The sequence below is a fragment of the Borostomias antarcticus genome, assembly GCF_949987555.1.
Source record: "Borostomias antarcticus genome assembly, chromosome: 32".
Classification (NCBI taxonomy): domain Eukaryota; kingdom Metazoa; phylum Chordata; class Actinopteri; order Stomiiformes; family Stomiidae; genus Borostomias; species Borostomias antarcticus.
In genome coordinates, this window is record NC_140265.1 from 5,089,408 (window position 1) to 5,104,407 (window position 15,000).

Genomic DNA, 15,000 nt, shown 5'->3' on the forward strand with positions numbered 1-15,000 from the left:
AAACTCAGCTTCATGGCGGAGAATATTAATGTTTACCCCCCTAAGAAAGAAAGAAAGAAAGAAAAGAAAGAAAGAAAATAAGACCAGAAATGTTTCTTAACAAATAAGTTTCTCTGTTATAACAATAATGTTCCACTAACAATAAAGCACTATAGTTGGGGTGAAAGATATGCTTACCGCAAATCTAGCTCTTTGGTTCGAAGGAAATTCAAGATGGGTGCAAAAGCAGTAGGGTCCCTGTCAATAAATATCTGGAAGATAGAATAAATGGTAAATGGACTGCACTTATATAGCGCTTTTCCACCTTAGCGGCACTCAAAGCGCTTTACAATGGCCTCTCATTCACCCATTCACACACCAATGGCGGTAGCTGCCATGCAAGGTGCTAACCTGCTCATTGGGAGCAATTTTGGGGTTAGGTGTCTTGCTCAAGGACACTTCGACATGTGGACAGTCAGAGCTGGGATTCGAACCACTGACCCTTCGATCACTGAACGACCCGCTCTACCAACTGAGCTACAGCCGCCCCGAATAGAAGTATTTATGTGTGAACTTGACCAGATTCACAGGACAGTTTTTGGAAACATGACTCCAGTTCGCTGGATCCGTCTCCTCTTGGGTTTAGCAACAAACTGGTAGTAATGGAATCTACTCACTGCTCCAGTTTCATCACGCAGCGTTGATATCCTCCCACTCAGCAAGCTGCAAATTACACACACACACACACACACACACACACACACCCTGTCTTATCCCACTGTGTCAGGGTGGAATGAGTATGAGACAGCCGACTAGACACCCGGCCTGTTTCACATGCAACTACACCGTACATATACACATTTATTTGGTCGTTTTTTCTTATGGCTGTTTGTATGTCTGTCTATATCCAGTTCCATAGTATGTCCAATGTGTGGACTATTCCTTGTAGTCGTTGCTCATTTGTGTAACTTTGTAGCAACTAATGGGGATCCAAGTAAACAAACACTAAACTGTTTTGTTTATCTGTTTTGAGTGGAATCCAACATTTTTGGTGCTGTTTGAAAGCGAGGGCTGCTATGTCATGGTGGGCAACATAGGCGACAATTTGGATGGTCTGTGATGACCACCTACCTTGAGAAGAATGAGTCTGGGATCCAGGTGAGGGTCTGTCTGGAGGTACTGAACCTACAGGAACAGACACAACAGTGTTAGGGCTACTGTAACCATGATGTTCATACGGATTGTGACAGGCCAGGCTCAATTTTCATATCAGACCAATAGGCAATGTTTACAGCCTTGTAATCACGTTCTGCGATCAAACTTGCATGACTAATCTTGTCGTGAACTGTGATGGTGTCACCATCACCAACCGTGCACGTTGCGTGCCGTAGCGTGATTACGTCATACGTAGGTACGTGCCGTCTCTATCCAGAAAGAGGTCCATGATCCATGGATGTATTAAATAGATAAGACATTAAAGAACCGCTCAGGCGACCTGTTTGTCACAAATGTAGCAGGTTGAGTGACATGTGACAGTGTTACCTGGTCCCACCGACATTCAGTTGGATGATTTCTCCCATCCCAGATGTTAAACTGTTGCCATTCGTAGCCATGTTTCTCTCCTGGTCGAATATGTCTTAAGGTTTCTTCCAGTTATTATCACGACGGGTTTGTCCCCTAACGGCTCCCGTCCCTGCGACGCTCCATAAAACGTCCCCACTCGATGTCGCCTGTCGCTAAAGAGGACAGAGATGGAACCGTGTTTAGGCTAGGCTACATCTCCCGAGATAAAACACACATTTTCCTCCGGGTTCCTCGGTTCATGTGCACTGTTTTGACTTCACCGTGGTGTTTTTGCGTGGTGCGTCTGGGAGGCTTGTCTGGAGGCGACAGCTGCCTCTCCCCTGACGTCATTACGTCATTCTGCTCTCACGTCGCCGTGCATGTGCGTTTCTCTTGCAAAAGACCTCAATTGGAAATATATTTGGATTTTACCCCATAAGTATTTACTGACTAATAAAATAAGAGAAGTCTCCTTTAGGATTTTACACAGATATTATCCTGCAAATCACTATCTTGTCAAATTTAAGAAAGATATCAATGTTAATTGTTCATTTTGTAATGTACTCCCAGAAACACTTCTTCATTTATTTTGGCATTGTACTCATACAAAAAAACTATGGAAGGATCTAAGTAGATTTATTATTGATAATATTGACCCTGATTTCACTCTATGTCTAGAGAATGTTTTGTTTCGTTTCATTAAAGATATTGGCAGTAAAACCAAAGAATATTATATTATTAACCTAATAGTTCTTTTAGCAAAATTTCACATTCACAAATCCAAATTTACTAACTCTAAACCCCTGTTCAAAATTCTAGAAAATGAAACCAAACAATACATAAAGACTATTTTTTCCTCCAATAATAAGAAGGCTACGAAGACAGTGAGTTTGTGCTCCTTCTTTGATTTGTTTGTGTGAAAGGCTTGATATATGTACCCTGGCTCTTGTATTATTTTTAAATTTGTTTTATTTCATTCTTTGTATTGATTGATTGTTGCTAATTTGTATTGTTTTGTACTGTACATTTTGTACTGTTTTGTACCTTGATTAATAAAGATTTATAAAAAAATAAAAAAATAAAAAGTGCGTTTCTCAACGCTGTGCCAGAATGAAACAAAAACAAACAATAGTCTACTGGCCAATTTAAATAACCTAACTAACTCGGGGTGATACTGGATAGCATCCTTTGTGAGGTTGACTTTCACTTCATTGCTTAAAACCATGTGTGAGTTTAATATTTGCTGCCCTTTTGCAGTAAACAAGAAAGTATCGGTCAACAACCAAACACGCTTTGTTACATCTTTGTAACACGTTTGTTACTTTCTGGAGTGTTCATTCTACGCATGCGCCAGGGTGAGAGAGCCCGTGCTGGCTCTCCCCCAACGCGGATCCAGGATCAGCCCGCCCGTCACCAAACCCCCTGGTTGCACTTGTGTTGGTGGAGCGAGCTGATCTGGGGTCAGATTTATATTTTCGACTCTGGGATGCGCTTTTCTTGCGCGTCTTTGGTGTTTCTGACTATCTGACTCTATCCCCTCCCACGTTTTACGAGCTAACGTTAGCTAGGCTGCTAGCTCAGTGAGCTAAAGTTATCCAGCCAGTTGCACAAGTAGATTTTACCTCAGGTTTCCGAGCTATGTGGTGACTTTCCCAAGTAAGTTAACTAATAAGTATAGACTCTAATAGGATGTTGTGCTATTAGACATACAGTAGTGTGGAGAACAAGGCTAAACTTCAGTTTGGGTGAAGTTAGCTAACGTTAGCTCGATTAATTCTTTGGACGAAATGATGACTTTCTTGAGGATTCAGCTGCACGTCTGTCGTGGCGTGAGTTGTGGGTGGGCCTAGTTAGCTAGTACCAGTAGATAGATAATAAATAGGCAAATCTCAGTTGGATTTAGATGTTAAAGTGATAATAAACATCAAATTTCACTTGGATTTAGATGTTAAAGTGATAATAAACATCACATTTCACTTGGATTTAGATGTTAAAGTGATAATAAACATCACATTTCACTTGGATTTAGATGTTAAAGTGCCTGCGTTGCCCCAAACGTTTGTCGGTGACGGTTGGCGTCGGTTGGATGGATTTAAATTTAAAACTTCCAACATTCTAAACTGCCAACTTTAGAGCGTTGTGTTGAGTCACGCGATACTAGAGTTAGCTAGTACCGCTAGATAGATAATAAACAGGCAAATCTCAGTTGGATTTAGATGTTAAAGTGATAATAAACATCACATTTCACTTGGATTTAGATGTTAAAGTGATAATAAACATCACATTTCACTTGGATTTAGATGTTAAAGTGCCTGCGTGGCCCCAAACGTTTGTCGGTGACGGTTGGCGTCGGTTGGATGGATTTAAATTTAAAACTTCCAACATTCTAAACTGCCAACTTTAAGAGCGTTGTGTTGAGTCACGCGATACTAGAGTTAGCTAGTACCGCTAGATAGATAATAAACAGGCAAATCTCAGTTGGATTTAGATGTTAAAGTGGTAATAAACATCACATTTCACTTGGATTTAGATGTTAAAGTGATAATAAACATCACATTTCACTTGGATTTAGATGTTAAAGTGCCTGCGTGGCCCCAAACGTTTGTTGGTGACGGTTGGCGTCGGTTGGATGGATTTAAATTTAAAACTTCCAACATTCTAAACTGCCAACTTTAGAACGTTGTGTTGAGTCACGCGATACAGCAGGGATGGGGTGGTTGAGTGGGGTGGCATTGGTTGGAGCAGTTTGCACAGTGAACACCCCAACAAATCTTAAAGGTACCCAATGTAGTTTTTGACCACTAGTTTGCGCTCTAGAGCAAATTTGAGAAGGTGGTCCCCGAAAACCGCGTAATACGTCATTGCGTCAATACGCGGAGCACATCATAGTGACGTTTCACACATTTTTGTTGTTTTCAAAACATTAGCTAAATATCATTTTGCGAAGATATTAAAAGGTAGGAAAGACATTCAAGTGATTCAACATGTTTATTAGACTACAAGGAACCATATAATCGAGGAATTTCGAAAATAAACAAAGAACGGATTGTTTTGATTCACGTTTCGTTGGGTACCTTTAAATCAACTAATCAACAAATCAGCCTAATCAACAATGGATTTGCTTCTTGTGTTTGCCGCCCTGCTGCCCAGTTATGTAGCTAGGGCACGTTTGTTAGCTAACTGACGTTAGTGCGTTGAGAACATTGGTTTAAATCTAACCGTAGTTAACGTTAGCTAACTACGGTCCTTTCTATGTGTTTAGTAACTTTGTCTTCCTGTCTCTGTCACAACTAACCTAGTTGGCAAGTAGGGGCGTGGGAATTGCTAGTTATGTTTAGTTAGAGGCTTTATCTGTGGATTGTGAAAAGTCTGTGAGAGTGTGAGAATGTAAATGTCGTCTTTTTCCTGCAGCTCTGTCGCCCTGAGGGAGAGAGGGGCAAGCAGGGGGTGTGTCCAGGACTTCCGCTGTTTCAGGAGGAGAGACAAGGGGAGAGACACGGGCATTCTGTCACCACCGGCTCCCGGAAGAGACCAGAGAAGGAGGAGAGACACGGGCATTCTGTCACCACCGGCCCCCGGCAGAGACCAGAGAAGAGAGACCAGAGAAGAGCAGACCAGCGTCATGTCGGAGGGAGAAGGGAGACGCGTCGCGGCCCCAGAAGCCAAGGCTGAGGCCCCCGTGTCGCCCCCTGTGTCCACTCTGCCCCCCGGCCCCCCCGCCACCACCGCCACAGAGGATGAGGAGAGCGAAGACGAGGAGGAGGAGATTCTGGAGGAGAGCCCGTGTGGTCGCTGGCAGAAACGCAGGGAGGAGGTGAGAGAGAAGGGAGGGAGGGGAGGGAAAGTGAAGGAGAAAGGAGAGAGGGAGTGAGGAAGAGAGAGAGATAGCAAAAAGCAGAGAGTGAGAAGGAGGATGACAGCTAAAGACATTTCTGTTCACCTCAACAAATTGGGACAGTATTAGGGGACAGTAATAATTGTGATTATTTGCTTCAAAATGGTAATTGCAATTAATAATTGCGATTAATATTTAATATATAATATTAATATATAATAACAAAAATGTTCCCAAATCACGGACGATCCCTTTCTTGCTACTAACTCACTGACCTCGTTTTCGCTCATTTTGTCACTACTCACGGCTGCAGGTACTCTTGTGACACTTGTCTTGACCTCCTGCTATCTGTCTTCTCAGTGAAATCGCTGCGCACAGCGCACTCAGCGGGAACGCATGCGATTGGTCAGACAGCATAAGCGCCTGTGATTCGTCCGTGTAGTCCTAGCACACTCAATTCAAAGCAAAATTATTAATCACATTAATTGCGGCCTTTTGCGATTAGTTAATCGCGGAGGTCATAATCGCGATATCGATTAATTTGCGATTAATTGTGCAGCCCTAATTGTTAGTGAAGCCCGTCTCTTAACCCCACCCCCCAGGTGAACCAGCGCAACGTCCCAGGTATAGACAACGCCTACCTGGCCATGGACACCGAGGAGGGCGTGGAGGTGGTCTGGAACGAGGTCATGTTCTCTGAGAGGAAGAACTTCAAGCTCCAGGAGGTACAGTACTCAATACAATGTCATCCAATTAAGGGTAATGGACCAATTAAGGGTAATAGCTACTGTAGTAATGAGACCAATACAATAACTGTGTTTATGCATTAGGGCTGTCACCGACTAAAAGAAATCTTGGTTGAACAGCAGTCATCCGTTTTTCTCGATTGATCAGAATAAAATAAAATAAAAATAATAAAGAATTATAAAAAATGTCTAAAGTAATATATATATATATTCTCAGTCCTCAGTTTTTTGAGTCACCAGCCGCCACTGATATATATATACAGTGCAAAAGTCTTAGGCCGCCACCAACGAAAAAATTGTTTAAAGCTATTCATCTGGGCAGTGTTGCAAGTGTTTATTTTCTTGTAAAACAAAACACTATATAAAACATTGGAATAAACATTTAATGCAAAAAAGTAATAAAACAATTGTATCTTAAGAATAAAAAACAAGTGTAACTGTTGTAACTGTCCATGGTGTAGGTTGGCAGTCTGAAGAGAGTCTGAGGCCCTCTGTGAATAAATAAATAATAACTTGATTGAGTCACGGACCAAAATATTAATTTCTTGTTTTTAAAAAGTTGGTATTTCGTGTGAACTCCCTTAGAACACAAAATTCTCTTTGGTGCACTGCTGTCATTTTACTATCCCTGTGGTAAATGCTTCCCAAGCTTCTTGCAGGATTACAGATTTTATTATTATTAATTATTTTAACTAATGTTATATAGTGTTTTTACGAGCAAATAAAGACTGTACATATAAATAGCTTCCAGTGTTTCCCACAGGATTTTGGGCAGCTATGTGGGGGTGGACCTCCGACCCTCTAGGGGGGTCCGGGGGCAGGCCCCCCCGGGAGAATTTTTAACATTGTTAATTTAAATGCATCAATTTGGCGCACTTTGAGAGCAAAATCAAGAAGTCATAGTAATTTAATCATCAGACCACATTTGTTTATGAAAGGGGAGTGAGGTTGGAGACGCTTCTGGTTAACATAAGGTTAACATTTAAGGTTTAACATTTAAGGTTATAGAGGCTTAAGTTATACAGTAGATGCTTAACTATTGTTTTCCACCTACCAGATCTTTTGGAAAGATTTACAACTAGACTACTGTAATGGTTAACATTTCAGAGCTGCCGCTGATGTCATTGTGTGTGTATCCCACTTCTGACACCACGACCCTTCGGTTTTGGCGGTCAGGTCGACAGTGTGCGTGCGTGTGCGTGCGTGCGTGTGTGTGTGTGTGTGTGTGTGTGTGTGTGTGCGCGCACATGTGAGGGGAGATGTGTCCTCCAAACTGTCATCTCATCCTTTCATAAGAAGCCAGCAGCAACACCAAGCTGTCAAACCAGTCTGTGTAGAAAACTGGGAGTCAAACAAATGATCTCTGGGTCTCTGTCAACCTGCGCGTTCCGAAGGTTGTTTCACAGTTATTCTACGGTGAGGGAACACCTGGGTTTAAGCCAGAGTTGTCCGTCACCGAGCATTTTCATGTATGTTCCTCAATCTCGCCTCAAATCACATCAGGAAACACCCCAAAAATGTCACCATGAGCTTCAGCCTTGTTAATTCCTTGAGCACTAGAAGAAGAAAAAATCTGTTTGTTTACAGTAGCTCACGTACTGTACAGTAGGTGCATGTAGCTCAGTCTTCACTCCGACCCGGAGGCGAAGCCTGTGTCTGTGTGGCCTACTTCAGCAGCATGCCTCCCATTGTGTGTACATGTCAAGGTGTGTCTCTATAGATACGTTGTGTGTGTCTATGTGAAAGTGTGTGTCTATAGATACGTTGTGTGTCTCTTACTGTGTGTGTCCTCCGTCTCCGAGGGTGAAGGCTATGTAGTTCAGCCATTCATTCATTCTTTGTCTCTTCTATACACTATGTACAGTAGGAGGCGGTGTCTTTATCGTTCAGTCAAACTGTATTTCCTCTACATATATATCAATGTTCAGTATTTCATGTTCTCTCTTTATTCTCTGGAGATAGTCCAGGCGGGGTCTTCTTTATAGACAAAAGGCAAAAGAGCTGTGCGCACATCCAACCTTAGTAGGCCAGGTGCTGGATCTGAGAGTGCATACGTGAGAAGCGAGGAGAGATCAGCACACTGATATCTCCCGGTTTACTTTATTGAAAATACGCAACGTTTCGACCCTTAGGTCTTCATCAGGCAACTATGGGTCCAAACGTTATATTTTCAATAAAGTGAACCGGGAGATATCAGTGTGCGGGTCTTTCCTCTCTTCTCACATGGGTCTTCTTTATAACCTAGTTCAGTCTAACGTCTAGGATCGTCTCTGTCTGTCTGAAATGGTAAATGGACTGCACTTATATAGCGCTTTTCCACCTTAGCGGCACTCAAAGCGCTTTCCAATGGCCTCTCATTCACCCATTCACACACACATTCACACACCAATGGCGGTAGCTGCCATGCAAGGCGCTAACCTGCTCATTGGGAGCAATTTGGGGTTAGGTGTCCTGCTCAAGGACACTTCGACATGTGGACAGTCGGAGCTGGGATTCGAACCCCCGACCATTCGATTATTGAACGACCCGCTCTACCAACTGAGCTACAGCCGCCCCGCTGAAACCTCTCTCCCGGTGTGTTTTCAGGAGAAGGTGAAGGCTGTGTTCGACAACCTGATCCATCTGGAGCACCTCAACATCGTCAAGTTCCACAAGTACTGGGCCGACATCAAGGAGAACCGGGCCAGGGTGAGTTCTGGTTCCACCCAACAGAACACTCATTTTATTCCATTCCACCTGGCCTTGTTGACCCCATCTTCATCAGAAAAATCAGTGTGTTGATGAATGGATGATGGATGAATGATCATTTGTCTGGAGGGGATGGATGGATAGATGGATGGACAGATGGATAGATGGATAGATGGATAGATGGATAGATGGATGGACAGATGCATAGATGGATGGACAGATGGACAGATGGACAGATGGATGGGCGGAGGGACAGTTAGTTAGTCTACTTCCGGGTTCCTTGGTCTGGTCGTCGCGGTTGATTCTTCACTCTCTACTCCAGGTGATCTTCATCACTGAGTACATGTCATCAGGAAGCTTGAAACAGTTTCTGAAGAAGACCAAGAAGAACCACAAGACCATGAATGAGAAGGTGAGGACTAGGGCTGGGTATCGAGTCGAATTCTAAGAATCGATTCCGATTCACAAGGTTCGGAATCGATTATCACGATTCGATTCAATATTGATTCAGTTAGTGTTACTAAAACCGGTTTATTTTAGCTGTAACCTTAATTACATGACTGCCAAGTTATGCAACACATCAATACTAGGGCTGGGTATCGATACTGATTTCCAAAAATGAATGAATCATTGAATGAATGAATGAACTATTCATTCCTTCATTTATTCATTCATTCATTAAATAAAAGATCGATTTTGGGATTCATGAATCGATTCTGAATCATTTGATCTTGGTCAGGCGTTGATGCCACTTAAGAGTTGCTAGCACACGTTTAGGGTCAAAGAGCGCGCTGCCCTTGGATGAATTGGTGGTTTGTCGTTTGTGCAGGCGTGGAAGAGATGGTGCACCCAGATCCTCTCTGCGCTCAGGTCAGACACACAAACACACACACACACACACACACACACACACACACACACACACACACACACTCACACACACACAATGAGAGACAAAAGACGCTATCTATTCTGTTCCCCCTGAGGGCCTCCTGTATCTCTTTTCGTTGCTCTCCTTCCCCTCTTTTATCCGTGTTGTTGTCCTTGACAGTTACCTCCACTCCTGTGACCCCCCCATCATCCACGGCAACCTGACCTGCGACACCATCTTCATCCAGCACAACGGCCTCATCAAGATCGGATCAGGTACCGGCCTGGTTCTCAGCGTGGGCTCAGAACACGGATGTATTAATAGAACCGGATAGGGTCACTCCATTCACCGACTGCTCGGAAAAAGCGAAGCCCTATAGAACCGCGCCATCTTTGGGAAAAAAAACGCGTCATTGATACCTTTGACATGCGCAGTCAAAGGTATCGATGACGCGTTCTTGGAGTCCACGAAGAGATTGCGTTCGTGTGAAATGCAAACGCGCGTTCATGGCTCTCCCTGCTGAGTCAGCAATGAAAAGCGGCTTGCTTATTCATTTACTTTCGTCAAATATATCCGTTGGAAAACATATATTTTTTATCCAGGCATCTTAGTTTTAACAGTATAATTGTGACTGAACATGTTTTGTTGTTTTGCCTGTGGCTCGCATCTGGCGGAGGAAGAAACGGCGTGCGACACCGCGTCTCTTCTGAACCTTGACCCCCCCCCCTCCCCCTCCCCCCCACTGCTCCTCTACCAATCAGATCTCCGGATCGCTACAGTACATTTGAAAGCATGTAAAAATATTCACAAAAGACCTAAAAACATTCGAAAGCGCGAGTGAAGTATTGAGCGTACGCTGGAAGGATTTTTGCGTGCCCTTGAATGAAAAGGCCATGCTCTTGAATGAAATGGCCGTGCTCTCGATTAAAACCTGTGCTCTTGAATGAAAAGGCTGCGCTCTCGAATTATGAATTATGACAGGACAATAACTCCATACAACCACAGTAACCGGACTGGCCCACTTCTCCATCTGACTGTTGGACTGGGAGGCAGTAATGGCATTGTTGTTATAACAGGTTCCATTCTGATCTGACCCCAACCCTGCCAGGCAACATCAATAGCCATACCGTGTGTGTGTGTGTGTGTGTGTGTGTGTGATGTCCGTTACTCCCCCAGTGGCCCCGGACACCATCAACAACCACGTGAAGACCTGCACGGAGGAACAGAAGAACCTGCACTTCTTCGCCCCTGAATACGGAGGTAGTCTTTAGAGATGTGTCTACGGAGGTAGTCTTTAGAGATGTGTCTATGGAGGTGGTCTTTAGAGATGTGTCTACGGAGGTGGTCTTTAGAGATGTGTCTACGGAGGTGGTCTTTAGAGATGTGTCTACGGAGGTGGTCTTTAGAGATGTGTCTACGGAGGTAGTCTTTAGAGATGTGTCTACGGAGGTGGTCTTTAGAGATGTGTCTACGGAGGTGGTCTTTAGAGATGTGTCTACGGAGGTAGTCTTTAGAGATGTGTCTACGGAGGTGGTCTTTAGAGATGTGTCTACGGAGGTAGTCTTTAGAGATGTGTCTACGGAGGTAGTCTTTAGAGATGTGTCTACGGAGGTAGTCTTTAGAGATGTGTCTACGTAGGTAGTCTTTAGAGATGTGTCTACGGAGGTAGTCTTTAGAGATGTGTCTACGGAGGTAGTCTTTAGAGATGCGTCTACGGAGGTGGTCTTTAGAGATGTGTCTACGGAGGTAGTCTTTAGAGATGTGTCTACGGAGGTAGTCTTTAGAGATGCGTCTACGGAGGTAGTCTTTAGAGATGTGTCTACGGAGGTAGTCTTTAGAGATGGGTCTACGGAGGTAGTCTTTAGAGATGTGTCTACGGAGGTGGTCTTTAGAGATGTGTCTACGGAGGTAGTCTTTAGACATGTGTCTACGGAGGTAGTCTTTAGAGATGTGTCTACGGAGGTAGTCTTTAGAGATGTGTCTACGGAGGTAGTCTTTAGAGATGCGTCTACGGAGGTGGTCTTTAGAGATGTGTCTACGGAGGTGGTCTTTAGAGATGTGTCTACGGAGGTAGTCTTTAGAGATGTGTCTACGGAGGTAGTCTTTAGAGATGTGTCTACGGAGGTAGTCTTTAGAGATGCGTCTACGGAGGTAGTCTTTAGAAATGTGTCTACGGAGGTAGTCTTTAGAGATGTGTCTACGGAGGTAGTCTTTAGAGATGTCTACGGAGGTAGTCTTTAGAGATGTGTCTACGGAGGTAGTCTTTAGAGATGTGTCTACGGAGGTAGTCTTCTTTAGAGATGCGTCTACGGAGGTAGTCTTTAGAGATGCGTCTACGGAGGTGGTCTTTAGAGATGTGTCTACGGAGGTGGTCTTTAGAGATGTGTCTACGGAGGTAGTCTTTAGAGATGTGTCTACGGAGGTAGTCTTTAGAGATGTGTCTACGGAGGTGGTCTTTAGAGATGTGTCTACGGAGGTAGTCTTTAGAGATGTGTCTACGGAGGTGGTCTTTAGAGATGTGTCTACGGAGGTAGTCTTTAGAGATGTGTCTACGGAGGTGGTCTTTAGAGATGTGTCTACGGAGGTAGTCTTTAGAGATGTCTACGGAGGTAGTCTTTGGAGATGTGTCTACGGAGGTAGTCTTTAGAGATGTGTCTACGGAGGTAGTCTTTAGAGATGTCTACGGAGGTAGTCTTTAGAGATGTGTCTACGGAGGTAGTCTTTAGAGATGTGACTACAGAGGTGGTCTTTAGAGATGTGTCTACGGAGGTAGTCTTTAGAGATGTGTCTACGGAGGTAGTCTTTAGAGATGTGTCTACGGAGGTAGTCTTTAGAGATGTGTCTACGGAGGTGGTCTTTAGAGATGTGTCTACAGAGGTGGTCTTTAGAGATGCGTCTACGGAGGTAGTCTTTAGAGATGTGTCTACGGAGGTAGTCTTTAGAGATGCGTCTACGGAGGTAGTCTTTAGAGATGTGTCTACGGAGGTAGTCTTTAGAGATGTGTCTACGGAGGTGGTCTTTAGAGATGCGTCTACGGAGGTAGTCTTTAGAAATGTGTCTACGGAGGTAGTCTTTAGAGATGTCTACGGAGGTAGTCTTTAGAGATGTGTCTACGGAGGTAGTCTTTAGAGATGTGTCTACGGAGGTAGTCTTTAGAGATGTGTCTACGGAGGTAGTCTTTAGAGATGCGTCTACGGAGGTAGTCTTTAGAGATGTGTCTACGGAGGTGGTCTTTAGAGATGTGTCTACGGAGGTAGTCTTTAGAGATGTGTCTACGGAGGTAGTCTTTAGAGATGTGTCTACGGAGGTAGTCTTTAGAGATGTGTCTACGGAGGTAGTCTTTAGAGATGTATCTACGGAGGTGGTCTTTAGAGATGTGTCTACGGAGGTAGTCTTTAGAGATGTGTCTACGGAGGTGGTCTTTAGAGATGTGTCTACGGAGGTAGTCTTTAGAGATGCGTCTACGGAGGTAGTCTTTAGAGATGTGTCTACGGAGGTGGTCTTTAGAGATATGTCTACGGAGGTAGTCTTTAGAGATGTCTACAAAGGTAGTCTTTAGAGATGTGTCTACGGAGGTAGTCTTTAGAGATGTGTCTATGGAGGTGGTCTTTAGAGATATGTCTACGGAGGTAGTCTTTAGAGATGTCTACAAAGGTAGTCTTTAGAGATGTGTCTACGGAGGTAGTCTTTAGAGATGTGTCTACGGAGGTAGTCTTCTTTAGAGATGCGTCTACGGAGGTAGTCTTTAGAAATGCGTCTACGGAGGTGGTCTTTAGAGATGTGTCTACGGAGGTAGTCTTTAGAGATGTGTCTACGGAGGTGGTCTTTAGAGATGCGTCTACGGAGGTAGTCTTTAGAGATGTGTCTACGGAGGTAGTCTTTAGAGATGTGTCTACGGAGGTGGTCTTTAGAGATGTGTCTATGGAGGTAGTCTTTAGAGATGCGTCTACGGAGGTAGTCTTTAGAGATGTGTCTACGGAGGTGGTCTTTAGAGATGTGTCTACGGAGGTAGTCTTTAGAGATACGTCTACGGAGGTAGTCTTTAGAGATGTGTCTATGGAGGTTGTCTTTAGAGATGTGTCTACGGAGGTGGTCTTTAGAGATGTGTCTACGGAGGTAGTCTTTAGAGATGTGTCTACGGAGGTAGTCTTTAGAGATGTGTCTATGGAGGTTGTCTTTAGAGATGTGTCTACGGAGGTAGTCTTTAGAGATGTGTCTACGGAGGTAGTCTTTAGAGATGCGTCTACGGAGGTGGTCTTTAGAGATGTCAAGTAAGCCAACTTCGAAAAAAGGAAGTTGTCAGGTGACGTTTTTTGCGAGATGTGTCTCAGGTGGAGCTCATTTACTGTGGAATATCAATTTCTCTCCCTCCCTCTCCCTCTCTCCCTCTCCCTCTCTCTCTCCCTCCCTCCCCTGTTCCTCTGTTCTCTCTGTCTTTGCAGCCGTAGCAGATGTCACCACCGCAGTTGATATCTACTCCTTCGGGATGTGTGCCCTAGAGGTGAGTGACTCATCGTATCGTTGAGAACGTGTCAACTTGGCTTCACGCGGTACGACACAGTGTGTGTGTGTGTGTCCGTGTGTGTCCGCGTGTGTGTGTAGATGGCGGTGCTGGAGATCCAGGGGAACGGCGAGTCCTCCTACGTTTCCCAGGAGGCCATCAACAGCGCCATCCAATCTCTGGAAGACCCCCTGCAGAGGGTAAGTGTGTGTGAGTGTTTACAGACGTACAGTACGCGTGTCGAGATGTGTGTTAGGACGCCGAAATGCAGCGATTATCGTCTAGTACATTGCTGAAGTGTGTGTGTGTGTGTGTGTGTGTGTGTGTGTGTGTGTGTCCTACCAGGAGTTTATCCAGACGTGTTTGGAGGCAGACCCCTCTAAGAGGCCCACAGCCAGAGAGCTGCTGTTCCACCAGGCTCTATTTGAGGTGCCTCTGCTCCGGCTGCTAGCCGCTCACTGCATCGTCAGTCACCAGCGTGAGTCACACACACACACACACACACACACACACACACACACACACACACACACACAATCAATCAGTCAATCAAAGCTTTATTTGTAGAGCGCATTTCATACCCAGAGGCAACACAATGCGCTTTACAGAGAACAAGGGAGGTGGGCATACGACCCACTCTCTACATATTCCAGAGGGAAGCAAAAAAACAGTAATCACCCGGGGGCCAGATAAGTGAGCTGTAAAAATTCTTCCCTGACCCCTCTCAACAAGGCGATCGAGCTCCTGGAGTATGTTTGTCTACCGGCTAAGAACATTTATAAAGCAATACATTACATAAAATTACATTTCAGAGTAA

General features: G+C 44.4%; 1 protein-coding gene and 1 pseudogene across 2 annotated transcripts in view; one reads left to right on the forward strand and one right to left on the reverse strand.

Moving 5' to 3' along the window:
• The window catches only part of LOC311327436 (BTB/POZ domain-containing protein KCTD3-like), an 11,212-nt pseudogene extending 9,557 nt beyond the window's left edge, over positions 1-1,655 (reverse strand). The window contains exons 1-5 of the transcript in view: positions 1,522-1,655; positions 1,111-1,164; positions 657-702; positions 178-251; positions 1-40 (exon numbers count right to left, since the gene is read on the reverse strand). The exon at positions 1-40 is cut by the window's left edge and continues 19 nt beyond it. The product of the transcript in view is annotated as a BTB/POZ domain-containing protein KCTD3-like (transcript). The remainder of the gene's footprint in view (positions 41-177; positions 252-656; positions 703-1,110; positions 1,165-1,521) is intronic.
• Positions 1,656-3,108: 1,453 nt separating this feature from the next.
• LOC311327389 (nuclear receptor-binding protein-like) overlaps positions 3,109-15,000 on the forward strand; it is a 20,093-nt gene continuing 8,201 nt past the window's right edge. Inside the window, exons 1-11 of the mRNA XM_084460424.1 lie at positions 3,109-3,198; positions 4,954-5,356; positions 5,980-6,102; positions 8,710-8,811; positions 9,134-9,223; positions 9,641-9,681; positions 9,863-9,957; positions 10,859-10,942; positions 14,125-14,183; positions 14,285-14,383; positions 14,529-14,661. Of these exons, the coding sequence (XP_084316550.1) occupies positions 5,165-5,356; positions 5,980-6,102; positions 8,710-8,811; positions 9,134-9,223; positions 9,641-9,681; positions 9,863-9,957; positions 10,859-10,942; positions 14,125-14,183; positions 14,285-14,383; positions 14,529-14,661 (1,018 nt within the window). The 5' untranslated portion in view covers positions 3,109-3,198; positions 4,954-5,164. The remainder of the gene's footprint in view (positions 3,199-4,953; positions 5,357-5,979; positions 6,103-8,709; positions 8,812-9,133; positions 9,224-9,640; positions 9,682-9,862; positions 9,958-10,858; positions 10,943-14,124; positions 14,184-14,284; positions 14,384-14,528; positions 14,662-15,000) is intronic.